General features: G+C 55.1%; 1 protein-coding gene across 4 annotated transcripts in view; it reads left to right on the plus strand.

The window, feature by feature from the left end:
- Positions 1-26,560, plus strand: part of GRK5 (G protein-coupled receptor kinase 5) — a 179,557-nt gene that overhangs the window by 106,632 nt on the left and 46,365 nt on the right. For 3 of the 4 annotated variants that reach the window (XM_059661603.1, XM_059661604.1, XM_059661606.1), the window contains one exon: positions 21,455-21,567. The exons of the other annotated variant lie outside the window; for it this stretch is intronic. In XM_059661603.1, coding sequence (XP_059517586.1) covers positions 21,455-21,567 — 113 coding nt within the window. The remainder of the gene's footprint in view (positions 1-21,454; positions 21,568-26,560) is intronic. 4 annotated transcript variants of the gene reach the window in all.

A 26,560-nucleotide genomic window follows, 5' to 3' on the forward strand; every position in this document is an offset into this window, starting at 1 on the left:
TGCTCTATCCAGACTGGGCCGGGCAGCATCTGCTGAACAGATCACTGCAGCCTACCAGTGCTAGGCTCTCGCACGGTGTCTGGTACAGATGGCTTATGCCCCAGAAGAACCATGTTAGAGCTGGACAGCTGAGCTCTGGGGCTCATCTATGCCAGTGCCTGCCCCCAGCTCTTCCACGGGTTGCTACCTCATTTCTTCCACTGCTGTCAATGCTCTGATTGGGGCTCTGAGCCCCAACTGTAGACCATGTTCACTGCTTTGATTTCTGGGGTCCTGTCTGATTTCTGAGATTGGGCTGGCCAGAGTCCTGTTGGCCTACTTTCCTGATGCCTTGTCAGATCAGCCCTTTAACTGTGCCTGGATGCCTACTCCCAGCACTGTCTAAATCCAGCTTCGAACAGGCTGTGGACTTTTCCAGATCCTTCTCTTTCCTTTGACCCCAGGCTGATTTCCATTCGTGCCCCAGGACCCTCAACAGGGAAGAGCCTAGAACAGAGAAAGCTATCAAAAATAAAAAACAGCCCATGGCTCGGTGGGTGAGCATCAACTTGAGAATCAGAAGCTCACTGTTCGATTCCTGGTCAGGACACATGCTCAGGTTGCGGGCTTGATCCCCAGAGTGGGGCGTGCAGGAGGCAGCAGATCAATGATTCTCTCTCATCATTGATGTTTCTATCTCTCTCTCCCTCTCTTTCCTCTCGGGTATCAATAAAAAATATTTTTTAAAAAAATAAAAAATAAATAACAAAACAGAACTATGACCTTCTCTATGCTTCAGCATCCCGTAGACTCAGCCCAGCCACCATGGGTCCCTTTGCTCACGAGTTTTCAACATAGTCGAGGGGAGGATTTGGCTTCCTGTGTGGGAACCCTTCTCAAATTGACAAAAGGATAAAGGCTTTGCTTTACTGAAATTTAGTCTCCAGCTCCCCCTTTTCAACCTACCAGTGCTAGGCTATCGCACGGTACCTCTGTGGCCTTGTCAAAGAAGACCCAGCCGGGGACGGGGAGCTTCCACCCCCACCGAACAACAGCTTGTGGGTGAAGCCAGGCGAGGCGAGGAAAGATTCTTAGCAACCAGTGAGGTGTGAAGGCAGCCAGAGCCAAACAGAGCCTGGAGCCCAGGCAGAGAAGGCTGCCAAGTGCTTTGCCCTGTCCGAGGTAATAAAAGTGGTCTGTAAATGTTGTTTTTTTCCCTTTTACGTGACAGCAGGACTGAGTAAGGAATAGTGATTTGACCATAAATGCAGGTGAAGCTTGTTTTTGTCCCAAAGATAAAGCAACAAAATGGGAGACAGGATGGGCTGTGGCCTTCTGCTTACTCTGGTCAAATTCCTTCGCGCCCAAGACTGTCTCGGCACAAAAAGGAGGTGCCTTAAGAGGATCCTGTGTCTTGTCTGCAGATCTGTCTCCTGGCAGATAGAGGCTAAGGCACCACGTGGGAGCATCCTGAGGTGCCATTGGTGCTTGTGGTCTGGGAGATGTTTGAAAAGGTCATAGTCATTAACGGGGATTGGTGGGGAATGTCCGTTCTGGTGCATACCTTGACTGAATTCCTGCCCCTGCGGGGGGAGGGGGGAGCATTAGAGTCTAAATTCTTGTTGGTTTGGCTGCCCTCCAAAGACCTGCGTCCAGGCGCCAGGGAAATTGTGACTGAAGTTTGTTCATTGATAGCAATAGCAGCTCAAACTCAGCACCCCACCATTAGACAGCTCTGCTTACGTTCCTTTCCATGCAAGCGAGGGTCCCCCATCGCCTTCCCGCCTCTCATCCCCCACCTGCCCTCATGGCCACGTGGTGACCCACGCACCCCCTTTGTGTATCAGGGCTTCTTCATGGCCACTAGGAGGGTGTTGGATGGGTGGGGCGCCTGCTCCTTGACTCAGACACCTCGGCCCCATGGAGACTGGATTTTGGACAAGGTGTTGAGGCCGCCTTCCAGACGGGGCCAGGCAGCATCTGCGGAACAGATCCTGGTCCTCTTGGGATGGCCGCGTCAGTCACACCCCAAGGGGAGAGGCCTCGGTGTGGAAAGCGTGTGAGCCGGGGACCATGCCGCGGATGGCTTGGAATGGCTTGGCCGCTTCGTTCCAAGACCCCAGCTGATTTCCCCATTGGGCCCTGGAGAGGCAGCACAGGGCCAGGTCCCAGGGCACCAGTGAGTGTCGCTGGGCCAGGGTAGTGAGGGCTAGGAGGCAGGGTTCCTGGGTGGCTTCCCTGAGGGCATGGCTAGCCCTGGCTCCAATGCTGTGCCCATGTTAGTGTCTGGCTGCCACTCCCCGGAGCCGCAGGATCCTTATCCCCATTGCTCACCTGGGAAATTAGATTGATTGTGCCTCGCGCATAGCAAATGCTCCCCCTATGGTAGATGCTGTGATCACGTGGTTTGTCTGGGGTCTCCCAGGATTGACCTTGTGTCCCTTTCTTGCCCCAGGCCAGACCCTCCTATCCTGCCACCTGTCTGTCTTCTCCTGGGCCTCCACAGGCCTCTCAGGGAAGCAGGCAGGGCAGAGAGAGGCATAGCTCTATTTTACAGACCAGGAAACGGAGGCCAAATGGTTGTTAGAGATCACTGAGCTTGTGAATGGCAGGGCTGAGCCTCAAACCTCACTCTTTTGATCACACACCCTGTGTTCATCTGCTCGAGCTGTCACAACAAAATGCCACAGGCTGAGTGGCTTCAACAACATTTATTTCTCACCGTCTGGAGGCTGTGAGTCTGAGCTCAGGGTAGTGATAGAGTTAGTTTCTGGTGAGGCCTCTCTTCCTGGCTTACTGACGGCTGCCTTCTTTCTGTGTCCTCACATGGAATCTCCTCTGGGGATAGGAGGGGGAGAGAGAGAGAGAATAGTCTTTGATGTCTCTTCCCCTTGTAAGGACACTAGTCCTGTTGAATTAGGTACCGTGGTCGGCAAACTGCGGCTCGCGAGCCACATGGGGCTCTTTGGCCCCTTGAGTGTGGCTCTTCCTAAGCCTTAGGAGTACCCTAATTAAGTTAATAACAATGTACCTACCTATATAGTTTAAGTTTAAAAAAATTTGGCTCTCAAAAGAAATTTTAATCGTTGTACTGTTGACATTTGGCTCTGTTAACTAATGAGTTTGCTGACCACTGATTAGGACTTCATCCTTGTGACCGCATTTAACCTTAATTACCTCCCTGAAGGCCCCATCTCCAAATACAATCTCACTGAGGCTTAGGTCTTTGACATATGAATTTGGGGAGGTGGGGATGGTAGGCACAATTCAATCTGTAGTGACCCTGAGCCCCTGCCACTGTTTTGGGCCCCCAGATCACACCAGGAGATGGCCGCTACTGCACATTAAAGGAGTCACTTGGCACGATTGTGCAGGAACCCGGGGATAGGGCGGGGCCATTCGAGAAGGCTTTCTGGAGGAGGTGTGTGTGACTCTGGGTGTGTCTGTTTATATACGCTGGGCTTGGGAAGTTGGCCCATTTGGGACTCTGGCCCATTTGGGCCACCTCACATGTAGTCCCCCCACTGATTCAGGTGAGCTGTGGCTGCTCTCCAGGAGCCACTTTCTCTCCATTCATGTGGCAAGAGGGGACTATCTGGTCCCTGCTTGGCCCACAAGGCAGCTGTAGCTCGATGCAGACAGTCAGATAGCATTTTCAGGTCTTTCATGCAGAAAGGAATGGAATTCCAGGTGGGCAAAGGAGGCCAGGAGTGGCTCCGAGAACCCACGGAGACATTTGCAGAGCAGGCCTCTGCACATGGCAGCCAGCGTGATGCGTCGGCAAAGATGCACTGAGCTAGGACAGTATCACATGTGGGAGCCCTTGCTGTAAGCTCTCCTGCCTCCCTCACCCAGCGTCTGCCTGCCCTTCTCAGACTCACATGCTCGCTGTGGCTGGTGAAGGGAATCCTCACTGCCAGGTTTAAAATGTGCATTCCTGCCTTGTCTGCGTTTCTGGAATGAGGGCGGTGTTCCCAAGACAGAGGATTGGGTTCGTACACCAAGTCCTCTGCGGGGTCCAGAGCAGATACCGGTTCCAGGTGGGGTTGTAAGTAGGTACCCAGCCAGGAGGCTGGGAAGAGCGCTGAGGGACAATGCAGAAGGCTGGGGAGTCTGGGGGATGGGTGGGGGGAGGGTGCTGGAGGAGACTGGGGGAGGCTGGGGAGGCCAGGGGAGGCTGGAGAGACTGGGGAGGCTGGGGGACCCTAAGGAACTCAGCTCTTTGGTAGAACTTCCCGTTTCTCACATTTCCTCCATGGAGGCCACAGTGCCAGGCGCTGCCCCAAAGCAGTCTGTGAATGCATTCATTTTGGGGTGCAGGGCCTGTCTTTGGCTTCTCACGTCTATTCCTTGGCTAACACCCCCGGGACCCTGGGGGCCTCCAAAGGTGTTTAGTAAGTTGCTTTGCAGAGTTTAAGCCACAGCTTGTCTGAGAGGGAAATGGCCCCAGGGAGCTGCATGGTCAAGTACTGGAAGCTCTTGCAGCCCCTGCTTAGCAAGACGGAGTGTCTACCTTCCCGTCTCCCATCCCTGTCTGCTTCCTCTGCACCTGGCCCAGGGCCCTCTGATCTGGGTCACGCTCTGTTCCCAGGCCCTGTGTCTCCCTTTGGCCCGAGGGAGGCCCCTGAGTGTTTCTGAGCCTGTGGCCCCGCGGCTCCTCTGGTGGGAAAGGATGGCTTCCTCTCGAGGGAGGAGCAGTGTGCCCTCCCCCCTCTGATTCCCAAGGGCAGATCTCGTCTCTGGGACCGCAGAGAGGCTGCCTGGGAAGGTCTGGCCAGGCCGGTTCCTGCCTCCCCAACGCATGCTGGGAGCAACAGAGGCTTTGGAGCCAAAGAGGCCTGGACTCAGACCCAAGTTCCTCTCCTGACACTGTGTGAGCTTGGGCCAGCCCACAGGGTGGCATTAAGTGTTTGAATGGAGTCTGAAAGCATGTGGCTGCTCGTAGGTGCTGAAGACATGTGTGGTCACTACGGCGTGAGTGTTCCTGGCACCCGCGGGCGAACATGAACAGATGCCCACACTCATTTCCCAGTATGTGGCCTTTGCTGCTCTCCAGCTGCCTAGATGGAGACTTCATCATCCTCCTCATTATTAAAATCACCCCTTGATTCAGCAAGCCCCAACATTCATTCATTCATTCATTCATTCATTCATTCATTCATTCTCCCATTTCTGAGAACCTGCCATGTGCCAGACTTTGGGCACTGGGGACACAGACATGAATCCGTCAGACCCAGAAGGTGGGGAGGGAATTACTCAGATAATCACCAGGCAGATTTGAAGGTCACCTGTGTTGAGGGCCTGGAGAAGAGGTTATAGGAGCCCCAACTTGGGGCCATGTTGGGTGCCCCGCACTGGTGGAGGCTCGGAGGGGGTTCAGAACTGAAAGGCAGCCCTTGCCCTTAGGAAGTATGGGCACAGTTGCGGGCTGCCCCCACTCTGTGCTCTGTGACATCAGAGGCACGATCCTGTAAGTAGGAAGTCAATATTTAAAAAAAGAAACGTCAGTTCTTAGGAAGCCCCGAGTGGCCCTGTATACAATCTGTGTTTAGCTGTTTAAATAAAGCTGTAGCTGAGGTTAGAAACCGCCTGGATGCCTTCCCCTTGAGGGCCCACACATCACCCACCTGCCCAGCCCTGTGAGTGAAGGCGCCATCACCCCAGGTACTCGTGTGGCCAGCTCAGGGTTGCCCCTGCCTATGCCCTTTGGGAACCCCAGAGACACTTGGGTCTGAGTGACTCCATGTGGGCCCCACAGGGCAGTTTTGCACAACTTCCAGGTCTTGGGAAAACAAATGCGGTTCCCAGTGTGCTGCCTTGAGTTCCTGGAACCAGAGTGTTTATTTTATATAATATACAGCAAAAACACTTGTGTTGACTTCAGACCCTTCCAACATCCAAACTATAACTCTTGCTGAAAATGCTCTTTAAATGTGGGTTACCCAGGAGATCTCAGGGAGGAAGACGACACTGCGCTGCATTTCAGGCCATCGTCTTTAAAGTAAACACATGCTCTCTGAGACGCGGGTACTTAACTCCCCCAGGGAAACAGCCCTCGATTCGCTCACGTGCAGGGGCTCCCAGAGGCGCATGGGACCCTGGGAGCCTTCGTAGACACTGTGTGTCCTACCGAGGAAGGGAGGGTGGGTACACTGTGTGTCCTACCGAGGAAGGGAGGGAGGGAGGGTACACTGTGTGTCCTACCAAGGAAGGGAGGGTGGGTACACTGTGTTTGAAGCCACATCTTGGCCTCCCACTCCTGAAACTCCGCCTGATTTAGGAGATGAGGCTCAGGTGGATCAACCTGGTTCCAATTAACCCCTCCTTGGCAGTGTGTGCCCACACTCTCCCCTGTTAGGGTGGCGAAGGAGGTGGGTGTAGGGCAGCGGTTCTCAACCTGTGGGTCGCGACCCCTTTGGCGGTCGAATGACCCTTTCACAGGGGCCGCCTAAGACCAACCTGCATATCAGATATTTACATTACGATTCATAACAGTAGCAACATGACAGTTATGAAGTAGCAACGAGAATAATTTTCGGGTTGGGTCGCAACATGAGGAACTGTATGTAAAGGGCCAGAAGGTTGAGAACCACTGGTGTAGGGGCTTTGGGCAAGAATATCCAGTGGCTGCTCCTTTTGATAGTGGATAGCTAGTGTCTACTGACGGCGTGCCATGCGCCAGGCACTGTGCTAAGCACTTGGATGGAATCACACCTATGAGGTCAGTTGTAGTATTGTTATCTCCATTTTGGGACAAAGAAAGTGGATCTCAGAAGAAGATTCTGCAGCTAGTAGGTGATAGTGTCAGGCAGAGAATAGGTTCAGCTACTGTAACAAAGACCCAGACGAACGTGGGTTTGAACAAGGTAGTTTATTTCTCATGGAGCAATGCTTGGGAAGGGGTCAAGGGCTGCTGTGGGAGTTGTATGTGGCTATTCCTTCTCTTCTGTCTTTAGGATATTGCACTCTTCCTCTACACAGTCCAAGATGGTGCCCCGCCGTGTCTGCATTCTGGTCCATGGGAAGGGGATGGTGAAAGAATGGAGCTTTTCCTTTAAGGGCATAGCCAGCACTAACTTGGACTCATTGTTTCTGCTTACACTCCATTGGCCCAAACCCACCTTGTCATATAACCACACCTAGCCCCAAAAGTGATTGGGAACTATAGTTTTTCCTTTGGATGGCCATGTGTCCAGCTAAAAGTAGGAGTCCTATTACAACAGAAAACATGATGCACAGACGTTGGATGCCTGGGATGTGAGTCCAAGGGTCCACGCCCCTCACCTCTCCACCGCCTCTCATCCAGGAGGAATTCTAGGAAAAAACCGAAGAGCTGGGCCGTAAGCTCCTTGGGTGCGTGAGGTGGTAGGCGTTTCTGGTGATCCCTTGACCCCCTGGGCTAGCTCACAGCAGGGCACCGAGTAGGTGCTCAGTAAATCAGTCTGAGGAACCTGGCCTATCAGATCCAACCCCAGCTACATGAGTTGAGCAAACCTGGATGCGAGTAGAAGGGGGCTGGAAAGTGCGGTGACCAACCGCCAACAGGCAGCTGGGTCTAGGATTCCCTTCGAGGGTGGAGTCCGCAGCCACTTAGGCCTGGGCGAGAGGTTCAGGGTGTCCTGCCGGCTCCCCCAGCTTAACCCCAAAGTGTCTGATCAATGTCTGCGAGCTGAGCTTCCAGGATGAAACATGGTTCTGAGCCCCCTTGGGGAAGAACTGGATTCTCTCCTAGTGGCAGGCACTTGGCTGTGTGTGTGCATTCCCGGTTCCGGTCCAGCCGCGCACACACAGACGTAGGTCCTGTGTGTCAGATGCTGGGCCCCTGCGGGCCCCGTCTGCAGGGAAGGGCTCTGCCTGCCTCCCGCCTCCCTCCTGCCGCTGTCTTTCACGGGCCCTGACTCTTCTAGAACAGAGGCAGTTTCAGCCTGGCCTCTCAGAGCCCAGGCCCCGTGAAGACGCCGTCAGGGCTCCCCGCGGCAGCACGCTGAACCTGGGAGCCGAAAGCTCGCCTGCCCTGTGGTTAGCTACATTCTCTCAGCCAGGCTTCTCTGCGCGCAGGTGCTCAGAAGGAAAAATAAGTCGGCGTCGGGGGTTTCAGTGTGGAATTTTTCAATCATCTGAACATTGTTCTTGGCAAGGAATAATGTAAAACCAACAGCCGTGTGGGTTACATTGGAGACCAGTTAGAACTCGGGGTCTCACCGCAATGGTATTCTTTGATCATCTCAGTCTTCCCTTTTGGTCTTTTCCCCCAGTGGTCTCTCCTGTGCTGAGTAACGGAGGAGGCCGCCTCTTAGGTTTAGCGTCAGTTAAATATCTGTCAAAATGTCTGTTTCAAGCCAGGCAGTGGGAGGGGGCGGAGAAGCGCCAGCAGAGAGCCGTGCTCCCCGCTGAGACGGCTTCCCAGGTCTAGACAGCGATGAGCTAGTGGCACTCTTCAGAAAGAAACAGGAAGAAAGGAGCGCGTGTGTTCGGGGTCCTGCAGGCTTCCGTTCTGTGTTTGTATAGCTGAGAGAGCTTCAGTTTCAAACACGTGGTATTTGGCACCAGGCGGCACTGCCTGCTGGCGAATCAACTGCTGTTTTACTTCGATAAAAACGAAAGTGCGCGAGGCCCTTGCTTTCTCCCTCCTGATGATTAAAAGCATCTACTTGGCTCCATGCAGAGGCGGCCCTTGAAGATTTATTTGAGACACCTGCGTGGCATCGGCCACAGGCCTCAGGCTGACAGAATAGCTGCACTTCACAGTGTTTAAAATGTCAGTTCCCGGGGGTGGGGTTTTGAACGGCTTGACTGGGCGTCTCTGTGCCAGACCTGGGTGGGACCCTCGGGTGAGGGTCTTTGAATTGTAATAAAGGACTTCTCCTCCCTGTTCACCCTCATCCAGCGCCTTTGAGCAGCTGAGGCAGCTAAGCAAGCTCCAGGTGATGGATAAGACAAGACCCCTCCCCTACCAGGGCCTCAGTTTCCCCATCTGAGAGACGAGGGGGTCAGACTGGCTTTCCTTCGGGTTTTCTGCAAGGTCTGTGACTCTGCTCCCTCCAACACGACCTTCTCTGCTCTGACACGGTGCTCCCTCCACCCACACGATTGCCCGGTGGAGGAGGGTGTGGGTGTCAGCATGGGCTCCTTTCCTGTGTGGCAGATCCATTCAGTATCCTGACCCAGCACAGAGAAATTTGGAAACAAGTACGTAAGAATACAGCCACTGGCTCGCAAATGGATGAGTTAGGTTGTTAACCTGTTCATTCATTCACTTGTTAAATGTTACTGCCTGCCGGCTCCGTGCCAGGCCCTGTGCTGGGTGTGGGGCCAGGGGTCGGGGGGTGCAGGGAACAAGGCAGCCTGGGCCCTGCCTGCTCCAAGTTGGGTCCAGCCCTGTTTGGACGCCTGTCCTGTTGGCTTTCAGGCTTGTCTCGCTGTAGGTCTGAGCACAGGAATGCGCTGCGAAACGCCATTCCAACGCCCTATTAAAAGCCAAGCATTGACGTGTGGACACCGGGGACTTTTAAGATTTCTCCCTCCAAGGAGCAAAGGATTTGTTTTGACAAAAGAAGTGTAAACAGGAGCCTAGTGAGGGACTTTTCTCACGGCTGCCCCTGCTTTAATCAGTGGCATCGTTTCGGGTGACCTCGTAAGTGTGCAGACCGTCCCAGGCTCTGCAGGGCTGCAAAGGGGGAGGCAGTGGAGAGAGAGAATTTATAGCTCAGGTGTGGGGACAAGGCTAACTCTGAGGACAGCAGCCGAAGGAATGCGATAGCCTGTAGGTTCTGTGTTCACAGGTGCGGTGCAGGCCTCAGAGCTGAAGGCGCTCAGAGCTGGGGAGGGGGCGGCATACTCGGGCTTTCTGGTGGAGGCGAGGACGGAAGAGAGCTCCAAAGAATTCTGTGCCGGCCCAGCCCTGGGGCTCACGGGCCAGCTGACAGCCAGCCCTGAGCGGCCGTGGCTTCCCCAGGTCTTAGCCTCTGTGCACAGAGCAGCCCTGGGCCCGGGGCCTTGGAGTGACCAATAGGTCATGGGTATGTCCAGGTTTCCAGGGTGCCTGCCCCCTGTGGGCCTCTGGAGATTGCCAGGATGTTGAGGTTGGGTCCTAGGTCCTTGCCTGCTGCTGAGGCAGATCCCTAAAAGCTAAAAGATGCAGAAAAGTTGTTTTGCTGTCAGGAAGAGAGGAGTTCAAACCCCATCTCTGCCTCTTGCTAGCCCTGGGGCCTTGTGCTAATAAATGCCTTCTCCAGCTCCTCATTCTTTGGCATCTAAAAATGTAGGCTGGTACTAGCGCCTGTTTCGTAGGGATCTTAGGAGGATTGCAGGAAGCACAGCGTGAGAAGTGCCCAGCACGGTGCCTGCTGGGCAGCAAGCCTCCCATTAGCTGCTGTCATTTTCCTGTATCACACATCAGGTGGCAGTGGGAAGTGCTCCGTCTGACCCGAAGGACAGCTCTTTCTGAAAACTGGCTCTGCCAAACTCCATGCAAACCCATGTCCGAGATCCCAGCGCCTGAGCTGTGGCTCCGCTAAGAGACATCTGAACCGAGGTTCCCGCTGTCTCTGTGTCGGTTTCTACTGAAGCAACAGGCCTCTCCCGTTTCTCGTTTGGAACGTGAGCTTTGGCGACCTCTGTGTGCCGACCAGTGCGCCCCTCTCTTCCCAAACCTAGCCCCTCTTGGGTCTGTGTCCGAGCTAAGGCAAGAGGGCTTGAAGGGAGCAGTGGACATGGTTTCATATTTAATTACCAGAGACCCCAGTCGGGTTCCAGTGGCCCGAGCCCTCCAGGCTCTGTTCCTTGGGGTAACAGAGACCAGGTTTGGCCAGTCTTATAGGAGCTGTGATGAGGAAGTGGGGGAGTTGGGCTTTTTTTTTGGTCTGAGAGAAAACTCCAGGAGCAGAGAATAACTGCCACCTAGCATTTGTCCTCTGTACCCCAAGAATGAGGACCAAGGGGCAGGCATGAGAGAAAGACGAGTTTGGTCTCAGATTAAGAATGGACTTTGAACACAGTTCTGATGAAGAGGGCTGGGCCCTTTGTAGGCAAAGTGCTTCCTGTCCCTGGAAGTGCACAGACCCAGGCTGACTGAGCCTCTGAGGGGGTCATGTTGAGAGGCCCGGGGTGGCTGAGGTCTTTGGACCCTGAGACACCAGGACTGGCCGGAGACCATCCGTCCGTTGCCTTCACCTTCCCAAGCATTTCCTTCTCCAGTGCTTTGGGCCGGCGCAGCTGTGAGCCTCGATAAGCCCTGGCCGGTGGCCCAGGAAGCAACAAGCCACCTCTGCACAGAGCCGCTGTTTGCCTTGGCGCCTCTTGCCAGCCACTTCCTGGCACCGCCCTCTGTGGCTTTTGCTTCATTAGCTCATAGCTCCAGGTGAGGCCAGTCCCCAGGGTCCTGGAGGGCTTCAGAGCTCCCCCCTGCCCCCCCGCCACCCCTCTAGTCTCCCTGCTGTCTTCCCCGCAGCCCAGGGCAGATGGCAGTAAGGGGGGACAGGCACTGTCATCCAAGGGTAAATGAGAAAAGCACTCGAGAGAGACTGAGGCGTAGAGAGGAGGAGTAACAGCTGGGCTCCACAGCAAACTGATGGAAGCTGGGACCCCTGGCCTCCCCGAGCAGCCCCTCCCAGGCCTTCCAGAAATGCTGCCTTTTTAGCTCACGTTCACTCCGCTGGCACTCTGGCCAGTGCAGGTGCGGGAAGGCAGGCAGCTGCGTGGCTTAGGGACCCTGGTGCTGGATAAAGACCTGTGCCGCCCAGGTCTCCACCCCCACCAGCCTCCTCCCGTGGAACCACCAAATTGGGAGGCGGGGCCCTTAAGCTTCCCTTGTGCATCAGCCTCATTTTGTTGAAGGGGAGCCAAGGTCCAGAGAGGACACTGGCGGGTCTGAGGTCATACAGGGGTCAGAGGAGGAGCTGGAGGCAAAATCCAGACCCCTGGCCTTGCTGGGCTTTCCTGGAGTGGGGAGTCAGGCCGGGCCCTGCTCAGTCCCGCCTCACTTTGGGGGCCCGGGGCCATCATGGCTGCCACTTCCCAGTGCAGCACACAGTCTGTCCCAGCCTCACCTCGGCTGGGCACCCAGAGCGCTCTGCTTCCCTTGGACTGAAGCCCCACTCTCAGTCACCTAGTTGTTTTGGGAGACCTTCATTTCTGGCTGATTAACCATTGGGGGCCAGGGGAGGGGGGGCGAGCAAGTTCAGGCCTGAGGTTTCTACTTCTGGAGTTAGAAGCATGTGGTCTCCTTATGTCATTGATTTACTCAGTCATTTCTCAGCCCCTATAAGACTGTCCAAACCTGGTCTCTGTTTCCCCAAGGAACAGAGCCTGGAGGGCTCGGGCCACTGGAACCCAACTTACATATGCACCTTCGCTCCTGCTCTGGCCAGGCACCGTTGCAGGTGCTGAGGTAACAAGCTGAACTGGGTATCCAGTGTAGCTTGGTGACTGAGCGTCGACCTATGAGCCAGGAGGACATGGTTCTATTCCTGGTCGGGGCACATGTCTGGGTTGTAGGCTCAATCCCCACTGTGGGGCATGTAGGAGGCAGCCAGTCAATGGTTCTCATTGTTGATGTTTCTATCTCTCCCTCTCTGAAATCAATAATATATATATACTAGAGGCCCAGTGCACAAAAATTTGTGCACTGGCAGGGAGGGGTGTCCCTCAGCCCGACCTGTGCCCTCTCACAGACTGGGACCCCTCTGGAGATAACCACCTGCTGGCTTAGGCCCACTCCCTGGGTGGCAGATGTCAGGCCCGATCCCATGGTGCCTGCCCCACCACCCCAGGTCGCAGATGGCAGGCCCAGATCCCACTCTGGGTTGCCGGGGCGGGGCGGCGGATCGCGCTGTCCCGCCCTGCCTGCAGTATGCAAATTTAATGGCCATCTTTGTTGGGTTATTTTGCATAATCTTCTGATTGGCTAATGGACATAGCAAAGGTATGGTCAATTAGCATCTTTGTCTTTTATTAGCGTAGTGGGTTTTTTTTAAAAAGCCGAACTGGACATTTCATGCAGTGTTGGAATTACCAGGGAGCTGTAAACACTGCTGACCCACCCTCAGAGGTCTGGGTGTGGCCTGGGTATCTCAGTTACTAAAGCTGCTTGCGTCCACATGGAAGTTTCTTTCCAGGGAAGAAAAAGCTTGTAGGAAGAATGTGGCCCTAGGAGGATGGCGTCCCCAGGTTGGCTGTGAGCAGAGTGAGGGAGGCTGGGTCACCAGGACGGAGCAGCATACCATGGACCAGCGGTCGCCAACCTTTCGGACCTCACGGAGCACCAGTGGCCCACAGAGCACCGGTTGGCGACCACTACCATTTCCCAGGTGCTGGCACCCCAGCAGGCCAGGCAGGGCCAAGCAGGGAGTTCTGACCACCCGCCTGCACCAAGCTCTGCACTGGAGGGGGACATGTGTGGCAGTCACAACACCTTTGCTTCCCAGGGCACAGCTGCGGGTCCTGTGTCCGTGTGTTTCCTTCTTGTTGGCCTTTTCAAGAGCCCCCATTGCTGCCATGCCAGGTGCCTCCAGGTTGTCCTGCTCAGAGCCCTGCGCCAGCACGGAGGGGAGGCTGATAGAGCAGTGCACACGGGACAGCCCGGAGCTCAGCGGCAACAGGCCAGGCCTGGAACCTGGGTCCTGGCTTTGTCCCCCAACCTTCCCAACATGCCAGGCTCAACCGCCACCACCTGCATAGCCCCCGTGTCTACCTAGCCACTGCTGGGCCCACCTGCACCCCCACCACACACCATCCAACCACCCAGTTCTTCGTCCCTTTCCCGCTACAAGGGCATACCTAACTTCTCTGCTTTTTTGGCCTTGAGAATAAGGGAGAGTTCGCTGCCTAACTGTGGAGCCAATCGTTGCCAGAGGGCCCCATGGTGATGGCATACACACATGTCCTGCCCAGCTCAGCCCCCAGCCCTTTTCCAGACTCCCACCATCTCCTAGGGTTTGACTGCACCCGGCGGGTTCAAGCCAGAGACCTGGACCTTCATCACAGAGGCAAGGCTGGTAGGGGCTGCCACCCCGAGCCCCCACAAGCACACTCCAACCCACCTCCCTTCGTCATCTCACAGATCCACACACAAGGTTCCCCTTTCCTCCGTCCCCCCATTTCTGTCCCTTCCCCCACTTGGCAGCCCAGCCCCCAACACCCTACCACTGAGTGGGCTTTACCTGAGGCTTGTCCCGGTGCCATCGAGCTTGGTAGGACGTTTGGTCCCGCAGAGAGACGTGTGACAGGTATGACCTGCGGTGAAACTAGAGGCCAGATGAGAGGGGCAAACGGCACAGGAAAACCGGCGTGATCGGGCATGTTTGCGTAATGTGCCATGTGTCGTTTTTCATCCACATTGAAACATCTTCCTGGAAGTCATCGGAACCCACTCAGCTGTTGCTAACCAAATACCAAATGTTTCCCTTTTCCTCGCCGCCTGCGCCTTCCAGGAGGCGGGCGGGAAGAACTGCCATTATCCATGATGCTATCTGGCCTTTCAAACGTCAGCGCGCCTTCCCTCCGAGCAAACGCCCAATTGTTTTTCCAGCTTTGGCAGGAATTTTTCAGAGAAAGCCGTTTCCAGAGCATGTTTCTGTTGGTTGTTTTAGACCTGGCGTATGGCAACGTCAAGGGCTCCTGCCTAATCCAGTCTCCTTACATCTGTTTTCCTAAATTGCCGTAGGACCTACCAGGAACCGTCCCCCTCTACCCCCCCAAAAAGAACCATAATGATCCCAAACTCCTGGTATTTTGATAAAACAATGTTATTAAATTAAATCAGACGAAACAAAATAAAACAAATCCCCAGAAAGTAGAGATGGCTTCAGGAATCACTTTGGGGCGCCCCCCCCACCCCCCCAGGTACAATAAACATGTGGTTTCATTTCCAAGGGCTGGGGTGTGAGTGGTTCCATTTCCTCAGGAAGCTGCGTTTCTTGCTCTTACTTCTGAAATGGAACGTGCATTTTCATTGGCCCAAGTTCAAGGAGTGCCTGGGGCAACAAAGAAAACAGTCCTAAGCAGGTTTCAGTCGTGGGCCACCCCCTCCCCCTTCCCTGCCATGACTTCTTGCTCCCCATCCGCTAGGGATCAAGGCCAGCTCTCCAAGCCGGGGAGGCAGGCAGGGCGGCCTCGCTCACTGGGGTTCCTGTCACCGGAGGGGGGCCATGCCTGTGTTCTGGCCCTCGGTTGGGAAAATCTGGTTGCCCTCCAAGCGTCCACATACCACAGGCTCCTAATTAAGAAAGTATGTTCCCATTTCATGTCACTCGAAAGGAATGAAAACAGTGACAGCATCTATTTATCTTCACTATCAATATCATTCCTGTTTCTAAGTCCCACGGGGGGTTATGAGTCTTGAAGGAATTGACTGTGGGTTGTGAGAGTTTGACCTTGGCCATGTGCTGTGAGGACACGTGTGGCTTCTCTCTGAGAGCGAGGCTCAAAGTGCGGGAGAGGGAGGCCGCAGAGGCCTGGCCCCTGCCCTCTGGGGGCGTGGGGTCCTCCAGTGGCTCAGCCGTGGGTGGGGTGGCTCTTTCTTTCTTCGGTGCTTATGCAGTCAAGGCCCCTTTCACTAGCAACCCCGCTCCCCCCACCCCATCTTCAGGGGAGTAAAAGCCGCCATTCCTTGAGGCTTGTAGAGGAGATACGACCTGTTCAAATGGCAGCTGGTTATGTAGGACCCACTATGTGCTGCGTCTGGGCCAGGCGCTCTCGTGTACTAGTATTGCTAACACTCGGTAGCGACGGCTCACCCTGGTTGCCCGTGTGGTGCGGGAGGCAGGATTAAGGGACTTGCCCAAGGCCCAAGTTAGTCCATTTGGGCTGCTGGGGCAGAATACCAATTATGAACAACAGAAATGTATTTCTCATCGTTCTGGAGGCTGGGAAGTTCTAGGTCAAGGTGCTGGCAGATCCCGAGTCTGGTGAAAGCCTGCTTTCGGGTTCATAAACGACCGTCTTCGTCCTCACAGGGCAGAGGGATGAGGGAGCTCTCAGGGGTCTCTATGGTAAGGGCGCTGATCCCACTTGTGCAGGCTCCACCCGCACGACCGAGGCACCTCTCAAAGGCCCCACCCTCAGATACCACCGCAGTGGGGACGGGGGCTCTATGTGTGCATTTTATGGGGAGGGGGACACAGACGTTCCGTCTATAGCAGGTGTCCTTGACAGGGGGCCTGAGCTGGGGGTACCATCAGCAGCTTATTATGACAGCAGCCTAGGAGACATGGGAAGGTTCTCAGCCAAGCACCCAAACTTCACAACGAGGTGGGGAGGATGGGCCCCCCTGGTCTTGTTGCGCCCTCTGTTGGTTGACAACGGCATGTATATACTGTGTGCATATCCTGCAAGTTAGTCCATGCATCGGTCGGTGGACATTTAGGTTCTTTCCACATCTTGGTATTGTGAATGGTGCCACAGTGAACATGACGTCCTCGTTTCAGCTCGTTTGCATAAATACCCCAAAGTGGCATTGTTAGCTAGATGACAATTTAATTTTTTGTGGGTCCTTCACACACTTCAGCCATTCTCAAAGGCTCCCTGCAGCGATCTCGGGCCTCGCCTTGAACTCTTGCCCTAACGCCTCCTGGCTTCTCACCTGGGGATTCACCTCCCCACGTGGCTTCTCCTCACCCCTCATCCCAACCTCTGGCCCCATTTCTTTGGCTTTGACCTTTTTCTTCTTCCCCAGCACTCAGCCTCTCCCCTGCCGGCATTGCCCTCCGCGACCCTGCCACTCCCATTCCCATGTTCCAGCGTGCTGTCCCATGGGCACCCCTGAAACCCGCCCCTGGGCACGAGGGCAGTGTGTGCCCCCTCCTTGGACATCTACGGTTTGTTCCGTGGCTGTTCTTCCCAGCCTGTCTGTGAGCGTGCCTCCCTCCTGCCCCGGCTCATAAACACATTCCCTGCTCAGGACAAAGATGAGGCCTGTGGAGGTGCGTCTGCTCTCAGGACACAGGGCGCAGTGCCTGGCAGGGGCTCAGCCAATGCCCATGGCCCCGCTGAAGGGTCTGTCTGTGGGAGAAACCGTTGTCCGAGGGCCTGGCTGCAGTTCGGCGTGTTGCAGCCGATGTGGCCCTCCTGCTTCCTGGGCCAGCCCTCCGCGTGCCTGAGAGGTGTCAAGCCCCTGAAGAAACAAACAGAACATGTGGTTTCCTTCAGTCCGGCTCTTCACCGAAGCAGGATCCCAGCCACGGGCACTGCGCCCTCCGTGCCAAAGACGGCTTGGACCCCCCCGTGGAGGGGCTCCTGCGGCCACCAGCTCCTCTGTAAACGTCTGAGACTCCCCCACCCCATTTTGTCCACCTTTCCCTGGGCTGTACTTGAATTGTTGGTGCTCTGACATCGTGGATGCCCCAGTGGTACAGTGAGTCCATTCCGGTCTCCTTGCCCTTGGAGTCCAGCCCTTGCCTGTCTGAGCCCAGCCTGCCTTCCCAGGGTCTCTCTCACCACCCTCCTGAGCACACAGTAGGCTCCAGCCCCTCCTTGGGGCGCTCTGCCCCTTGACCAAGGGCACAGCCCCGTGTCCTGGCGCTTGTCATGGTCTTTTAGGCCCCTCTTCGGCCACCTTCCTTTGGACACCTATACATTTGGACACCCATCCACCAAATCTCTGTTACTGCGGCCAAGGCCAGATGTCACGTCACAAAGACCACACCCCCATTCTTGGTCTCAGCTGATGGCCAGCTGTTGACTCCAGGCCTGTTACTGGATCATTAGCCCACTAGGGTGTATAAGGTGCACCTCTTCCCACCCATTTATCCACCCCACCCCCTCCCCAGGCGTTGAATTCAAGAGGAGAGTCTTAAAGTTGAAGGAACCTTCTCATATCAAAAAGCAAGAGACCTTGGGCGAGAGTTTGTTGACTAAAGAGGGACCTGAAAGAATAAAGCTACAATGACTCGCTGATGCTGGATCCTTTGGAGGCAGGAGGCCCTGATTTACGTAACAACAGCCTCTTTCTGGCTGGAGGGAAGGACCAGTGAGGCACATGGCCCAAAGCAGGAGTTTCGGGTTCTAGAAGAGCAGGTGTGTGTGTGTGTGTGTGTGTGTGTGTGTGGACAGTGCGTGGTGTCTGTGTGCACAGCATCCAGGGTTGCCCCAGGCTGGGGGATTCAGACAGAAAAGGGTCTGCCCCGCTGTCCCGGACGCTCCTGCTCACCAGCCCCCCGTCCCAGGCCCTTGGATTTGCGCCTCCTCCTGCCCCTCCATCAACCCCCGACTCCTCTCCACCTCCCATGGCTCCGTTCTCCCTTTTCTGAAAGATGCACAAGCGTGCACTTTGGTTTTATCGTTGCTGCTGGTGCTTCCTCAGATCGGCCCATTATCTTCACTTATGCTGAGAAAAGAGCCTGAATAGATGATTACTAGGCCTTTTATTTCTCCCTGGGCTTCCAGGGGGCGGCTTTCTCGCCTGGGATCCGCTGTGTCGCTGGGAGCGGCAGGGAACGGAGGTGCTGACAGCTCGTGTTGGGTGTTTACTACGCTGTGAGTTTATGACAGCCTTGTTTCCATACTGACAGCGAACGCCATATGGAGAGGAAAAAATGCTGTCAGATGAACCCTTAAGCAATCACAACACAGTACATGAAGCCTCATAATTGCTTTTGGAAAAGCGGGGAGTTGCTTAAATCGCATCAGCGTGTGGCGCTCTGTGCCCTGATTGAATAAAACGGGAGCTTGACATCAGGTGATTTACTCTCCTGTGTTTGGGAAGCTCAGCTGATGGGGAAGGGCTGGGGGCGTTTGTTTTCCTCACCCCTGGGCACGGATGCGTGGGAGGCAGGGGGAATGCAGGCCGAGTCTGCAGGACAGTGTGCTAACAGGTGCAGCCGCAGACCTGTCACCCTCTGGGCCTCCTTCCAGACTCCCCGCTGTGGTTGAAGATGACACTCATCTGACTTGACATTTTATAACTGTCACTTGGGATCTTGTCAGCTCACCCCCCCCCCCCACACACACACACACACTCCCTTTCCAACAGAATCCAAGATCCCTGAGGGCTGGGCCCACATTCCAGCCCTGCCCTCACCAGTCCTGGCCCGCAGGGCCGTGGGTTAAGTGTTCATGAACCGTCTGTGTGCATGGAAAGGTGGACTGGATTAAGGTGATAGTTCAAGGCTAGTTTCAGCCCCCAAACCACTCGAGGAGGATGCCCCATTGATCAAAGTACCCACTTGTGAGAATGAGAAATGTTGGAGTGCCTTCTTGCCCCACAGAATACCTAGAGCTGGTGAATGTCTACAAAACCAGTCCCTGCCCTCAGGCAGTTTCCCCGTGTGATATGTGGGCTGTGAGACGCTCCAGCCTGTTGCTCCTTCAGTTGCAAGAGACAAAAACCAACACCAGCTGGCCTCAGCGCAGACTGTGGGTGAGGACCCTGCAGGCGCCGCTGGCCTGGCAGGCTGGCCTCGGGGCCCCTGTGCTCTTCGGGCACCAGGTTTCTCACTTCACTCGGCTCTCTCCCCTGTGCTGGCTTCGTTCTCCGTGGGCTCACTGCCTGTGGGAGGGACAGTTGTGGCAGCTCTGGGGCGACCATTCCCTTAGCCTTGTCACCCGGAGAGGAGCAAGTATCTAGCAAAGTTCTAGCAAAAACCCTGGAAGGACACCAAGGCCCACTCAGGCCAGGGAACCTATCGTGTGGCAATAGGGGAGGGGGCTCTGATTGGTTAGGGCTGGCTGGGTTCTTACAGACCGGTTCCCTAGAGCAGCCGTCGGCAAACTCATTAGTCAACAGAGCCAAATATCAACAGTACAACGATTGAAATCTTTTGAGAGCCAAATTTTTTAAACTTAAACTATATAGGTGGGTACATTGTTATTAACTTAATTAGGGTACTCCTAAGGCTTAGGAAGAGCCACACTCAAGGGGCCAAGAGCCGCATGTGGCTCGCGAGCCGCAGTTTGCCGACCACGGCCCTAGGGGAAGGGAGATGGCGCAGACCGGAAAGCCACATCCGTGATGACAGCAGGTGGTTTATTAAGCATTTGCTATGTGCCAGCCTCTGGCCTGAGTCCTTTCTCCGCGTTGTCTTATTTGGTCCTCGTGATGGTCGCAGGACTGGGTACCATTGCTGTTTCCAGTTTACGGATAAGGAAACCGAAGGATAAACCTGTCCAGTGAGTTCTCTCAGGTCACACAGGCAGGAAGTAGTGAGGCTGAGATTTGAACCCAGGCGGTTTAGCTCCATAACCCATGCTCACAGCCCCCTGCCTCCCGAACTGCCCGTGGCTAAGCTCTTCGTGCATGGAAATGATGGCTGTATTCGTTTCTCCCGTTGTAGTCCCCATCTCCAGAGAAACCCCACATCCTGGCTCCTCCTCTGCAGTTGGCAAGGACAGTCATTCCTCCTGTCCAGGTAGCCCCTAACCCAGGTCTAACTCAGCCCGCTTCCTGGTTCCCCATGAAATCTCCTGACTGTTTCTGCACAGCTGCAGGGGCGAAGACAAATTCACAGTGCTCGCTCGAGAAGGCTCATGGCCAGGGCCTCAGCCCTTGAGGAAGCCTCTGGTAGTCATTGCAGGAAGAGCCGAGAAGGGACCCCCACCCCCTCCCCAACCTCCATCTCACGTCCCACACGGGCCTTCATTTTTCAGAGGAAGACTGAGGCCCAGAGAGGGCAAGTGAGCTTCCTGCAGTCACACGGCAAGTCATTGGCGAGGCCTTGCGTGGCGACGGCGTGGCCGAGGGCTGGCCACTTTCTGTCTCTGTGCCTCTAGCGCCTCCGCTGGAAAAAGCAGGCTTTTCATAATTTGAAACATCCCAAGACTGGCTTTGCTCCAATTGGACAAAAATAAAAGTTTTTTTGCTGTACTCATTAGAATGCTTTGAATTACAAGTAATTACCTTTTTTTTCCCCCCCCAAGCAAGGCTCTTTAGTAAGTGCCTCAAGATATGGTTGGGCTGCAGGCACGGTTTGATCCAGAGCCTCATGGCACCACCAGGCCCCAAGTCTACTTGTAATTCTCCCAGTTCTGGCCTCCTCTGTGAGTCGGCCTGGTCCTCGCAGCCACTTCCTTCCCAGGGTCAAGAACTCCACACAGGCTCTGGCCTCGCCCCTCGCACCCCATCCACAGGCAGAGAAAGCACCTCTGCTCAACGTGCCAGGCAGTCTGTGGTTCACTCTGGTTTTACTGGCATGGGTGCCATGCCTGCCACCGGTATCCAGTCACTTTCACCAGCGGATGTGACATGCTGATGGCCAGCCGGGGCAGTCATAGTCCCCAGAACTGCTGGCATCTCCATACAGAAACCAGGGCATCGGCAAGGGGAGTGGGCCGGGAGTGGAGGCTGGGCCATCACTGGCAGCTTCCTCGGCACTGACCTTGTCCTCTCTGCGCCTGCGGGGCCTGGGGACACATAAGGGCTCCTGAGAGTTTGCCAGGCACCTGGCTCCACCCACCCGGGGCATTACTTCCAGGTGGGGTGGGTGGGACGGCCCGGCCCGGCCCTCTCCTGGGGCTCACCGCGTTCCTCTTTTCTTGTCTCCAGACAGAGACTACTGCAGCTTATGTGACAAGCAGCCGATCGGGAGGCTGCTTTTCCGGCAGTTCTGTGAAGCGAGGCCTGGGCTGGAGTGTTACATTCAGTTTCTGGACTCAGTGGTAAGTCCCTGGTCCTGGGGGGAGGAGGGTCCTGGGTCCTCGGTGATCAGCGATCGTGTTCGTCCAAAGGAAACGCTAGGCCACATGGTTTAGAAGCCTGCGGCAAATAAAATGGCTGCTCCAGAAACTTCCGCTCAGAGTGCTGTGTCATCTCCAGGTCTGCACCCCTGGCGGCCGTGGGTGGCCACCTCCCCGCTGGGCCTCCGTTCCTGCTGCTTTAACGTGAGGCCCTGTCAGCTCCCTGATTCCGGGAGCCTGGGAGTGCACGGCTGTACACGGGGCAGTTGTGTGGTAATTCCAAAGCTCGTGTGCGGGGACTTGTTTCCTGCCGACCGCCCACTAGAAAGCAAGCTCCCTGAGGCCAGGACCCTGGCTCCGGGTCACCCCTGCCTCGCACAGAGCCCGCCCACGCAGGCATCCAGCACGTGTTTGGGCATTGAGTGTGTGTTGGCAGTTTCAAGCTGATCTGACTGCTGCTGGCACACGTGGCCGTGATTCACACCACGGGGGCCTCCTGCACCTGTTCTGGTCGCTCACCTGTGTAACAGATGCGCCTGGAGGCCTGGAGGAGGGGATGTGCAGGGGCTCCTCAGACCTGCTCAGGGAGGCGGCCACCTCCACCTGGCCTCTGCCCCTAGATTTTCTCTACTGGCTGCAGCCATCCCGACCTCTGTCTTGGTTTAGGGGGCCTGGGTTTCTGTGTCTTCTTCCAGGTCTTGCTGTGGTTCTCTGGACCCACAAACCAAACTGCCCATTGACTGTCTCCACTGGAAGTCACATGGGCCCCTCAATGTCAGCGTCTCCCAAACACCCAGAACTTCTCCCCAGGCCCCCAAACTACCAGCCCTGACATGTTCCCTGGGCCAGTGACCAGCACCCCAGTCACCCACGCCTGAATCCTTTGCATTGTCCTTGACCTCTCCTTCTTCCTCATCCCTTCCCGACCTGATCAAGGACCCTGTGCTGGGCTCCTTAACCCTCCCAGACCAGTCCCCTCCCCTCCATGGCCTCCGTCTTGGTCTTAGTGCAGGCTCTCTGCGTGTCTCCTGTAAGCGATTGCAGCATTCTCAACCTCGGCTGAGCAGCAGAAACACCCGGGAGCCTTAAAAAAATACCAGCGCTCGCACTGAAGCCCAGACTCATTAATGTGTTTCTCTGGGGGGGCGGGGCCCAGTATTTTCATAGCTTTTCATTATGGAAAATTTCAAGCTATAAAGGTAAAAGTCTACGGAATGGTGTAATGAGCCCCCACGCATCCTTCACCCCACTTCAACAATCATGAGCTCAAGGCCAATCTTTTTTCACCCACCTCCGCTCCTCTGTAGCGTTTTGTAGCAGATCTCACATTTATTATTTTATCTGTGAACATTTCAGATGTGTCTCTGGACAATAAGGGCTCTTTAACAAAAATATAACCGCAATGCCATTACCATAACTCAAATATTATTTTTCCCTATTATCTACTATTAGTCAGTATTCCCATGTCTGGCTTTCTCCTATTTTATAAATGCATGTTTTAGCAGTTTATAGCCATCTCCCTCGTCCATCCAGGAGAGTGTTCTGTGGTCGGAATTCTGCGCACTCGTCCCCATGTGTCATGTAATAAGTTCCTCTGTATTTCTTGTAAATTGATCATTAATCAGGCCCATTTCAACTGGAGGGTGGGGGGACTGACTTCATAATGGCTTCGCATTGCTCTGTCAGGGGACATACACTCTCTGGTTGTCTTTCTTTCTGAGAAGGCAGCAGCCATTGATAATCAGCACCCAGCCCTAGCCGGTTTGGCTCAGTGGATAGAGCGTCAGCCTGTGGACCGAAGGATCACGGGTTCGATCCCAGTCAAGGGCACCTACCTTGGTTGCAGGCTCCATCCCTGGCCCTGGTCGGGGCACGTGCATCAATGTCTCTCTCTCACATCGATGTTTCTTTCTCTCTGTCTTTCCCTCTCTCTTACACTCTCTCTAAAAATCAATGGAAAGTACCCTCTGGTGAGGATTAACAACAAAAAAATAAAGTGGTGATATTCAGTACCCACATCTGTTGATGAATGAGGGGTGACACCATGGCGACGTTCTGAGTCTGTCGTCCCTTCATTTGCTAACTAGGAAACACATTCGATGACTCCCTGGTTACCCAGTGGTAAAGCTCATACAGGAAGTGCGTTATTCCTTTCCTGTTTTTGTGTTTTCAAAGTACCCATCGGTTCACTGGCAGTAACCAGCCTGAGTGTGACATGTGTGGCCTTCACGTGGTGCGTTCTGATGCACAGCAGTCACGGTTTTTATTGGGGTGGCATGGTCTCCTCATTGGCCAGTGGGAGCCCCTCAGATGGGCTTCTGAGCCCTTGGAGGACACGGTGATCGCGGGCGGCCTCCTGGCCGTTGGCTGCCATGTGGTGTCGCAGTTCGTCTGGTGTGCTTCCTGCCCTTCACCTAGCGCTCATCGTTTCTCCCAGGAGCCCTGGCTCCTCTTACTGGGGAATGGTACTGGGGCCGCGGGGCCTTTTTAACATTTCCCGACTGCACTGCGTGTCCGGGGTTGGGAAGCATTGACACCCAGGATACAGTCCGAGTTCTGAAACTGACGTACCAGACCTTCTACCAACAGGCCCTGCCCGCCCCTTCGTCCTCGACCTCCCCTGGTCTTTCTGGGCCCTGAATTCTGGCGCTGCCCCCTGTTGGCGGTGGCTCCTTCTTGCCAAGATGGTCAAGTCTCTCGGTCCGGGCTGGAGTGGAGGGGGCAGGGCCAAGGGATCCAGGAGAGAGAGGTGTCAGTCATGCCAGACCTGTGCCACTGAAGAACTTTGAGTGACATGGGGCCACTGGAGGGTTCTGAGCAGAGCAGTGGCGTGGTCTGACGTAGATTTTTAAAGGACTCTCTGACTCTGTGTTGGGAACAGGCTCTGAGGGGCCGGGGCGGGAGCTGGGAGCTCTGGTTGGAGGCGGCTGCAGTCCAGGTGAGAGCTGATGGTGGCACAGGCACGTGGCAGCATCTCGCAGTGGTGAGAGCGGTTGGATTTGGGGCATGTTTTGAAAGCAGAGTTAACAGTATTTCTTTTGTTTTTAATCCTCACCCAAGGATATGTTTTAACTGATTTTTAGAGAGAGACGAAGAGAGAGAGAGAGAGAGAGAGAGAGAGAGAGAGAGAGAGAGAGAGAGAAACACCGATCAGCCACCTCCTGTATGCACCCTGACCAAGGATCGAACCCACAACCTTTTGATGTACAAGATGGCCCTCCTGGCCAGGGCAAGAGTTCATAGTATTTCTGATGTATTGGGGGGGGGGGGGGAGGGGGGAGAGAGAAGACGTGCAGATGACTTAAAGGTGTTGACCAGAGCCACTGGGAGGATGGAGTCAGAGGGCAGCTGAGGGAGGCTCATTTGGGGGGTACACTCAGCTAGAGACGCCCATCAGACATCCAAGTGGAGATGTGCTAGGGGAGGAGGGTGTTCGAGTCTAAACTTTGTGAGAAGGGTCTGGGCTGGAAGCAGGAACTGGGGAGTTGTCCACATGCAGCTGGTACTTGGAGCCGTGGGCCGGGTGAGCTCACCAAGGAGGGGCATGTGGATGGAGAGGACACGAAACCCCAGGGCGAGCCCTGGACCAAGGCGCCCCTTTTGGAAAGACGGAGTGTCGGCAGCTGGGGGACCTGTCTAGGGTTGATGAGGTGGAGCAGGCGAGGCTAACCCAGGAGCCAGTGGAATTTTCCAGCCGCGGGTCTCGTTAGATGCTCACAGTCAGTTTGAGGAGAAGAAAACAGCCCGTGGATGCCCATGCTCATTCTCGTCATGCGGACGCTCCCTGTGGCTGGGCCGGCACCGGGGATTTTTCAGTTGGAAAGGAGATGTGAGCGTGGCTCCCGGTGTCGACATGACAGATGCTTTTTACGCACTCCCTGACCAAGCTGCCACTCAGGGAGGCCGCCCCGAACCCCTGCGTCCTGTCTGCATCCCTGGGAATTAGCGAGGCCTTTTCATCGCCCATCTTGACGTCAAGTGGCCGGCCTTTGGAAACACCTTTTACGCACGAAGCCTTTATTGAGTTTTCCAGGGCTGGCGTGATGCTTGTCTGAAATACGTGGTTTTTTTCCTTCCATCCGGACAGGAACTCCGAGGAGGGAGAGGGTGGCCCTGTCCTGAGTGTCACATCCCGCCCAGTGCCCCCTGGCTCAGCCAGCGCTGTCCTCACCGTGCCCATCTCTTGCCTGAATTCCTGCCAAGTGGAGTTTATTAAAAATAACCCGTCCTGTCGGGCTCTGACCTCACCCTCGGGAAAGGCTGGTCCTAGGCACAGTTCCGACGTCTGCGCGTGTCGAGTCCGCGGGAGACTGGCTGCTTTAGAGGGGCCCTGGTGCTGGGGGGGCAGCAGAACTGTCTGTGCGCCTCCTTAGACCGCAGGGTAACTCAGCCTTCGCCGTGCTTGTCGAGGGGCTCCTGGGAACCTGAGACGGACTCCTCCTCCCCTTCCCACCGAGACATAGAGTCAGTGACCTAAATGGGGGCTATGGCTGGATTTGGCTCCTGGAGGGCAAAGAGGATTTGCCCAGCTGGTCTGGTCATGGGATCAGAAGGGGTTCCAGGTTAGTGTTAACCTGCACAGGCCAATGGGGTCTTGCCATGGACTTCTTAAAAATGGACATAGTTGCCCTAGCCCAGTGATGGCGAACCTATGACACGCGTGTCAGAGGTGACACGCGAAGTCATTTTTTTGGTTGATTTTTCTTAGTTAAATGGCATTTAAATATATAAAATAAATATCAAAAATATAAGTCTTTGTTTTACTATGGTTGCAAATATCAAAAAATTTCTATATGTAACACGGCACCAGAGTTAAGTTAGGGTTTTTCAAAATGCTGACACGCCGAACTCAAAAGGTTCGCCATCACTGCCCTAGCCGGTTTGGCTCAGTGGATAGAGTGTCAGCCTGTGGAGCAAAGGGTCCCGGGTTCAATTCTGGTCAAGGGCACATACCTTGGTTGCAGGCTCCTCCCCA

This window comes from Myotis daubentonii, chromosome 13 (assembly GCF_963259705.1).
Source record: "Myotis daubentonii chromosome 13, mMyoDau2.1, whole genome shotgun sequence".
Taxonomy (NCBI): Eukaryota; Metazoa; Chordata; class Mammalia; order Chiroptera; family Vespertilionidae; genus Myotis; species Myotis daubentonii.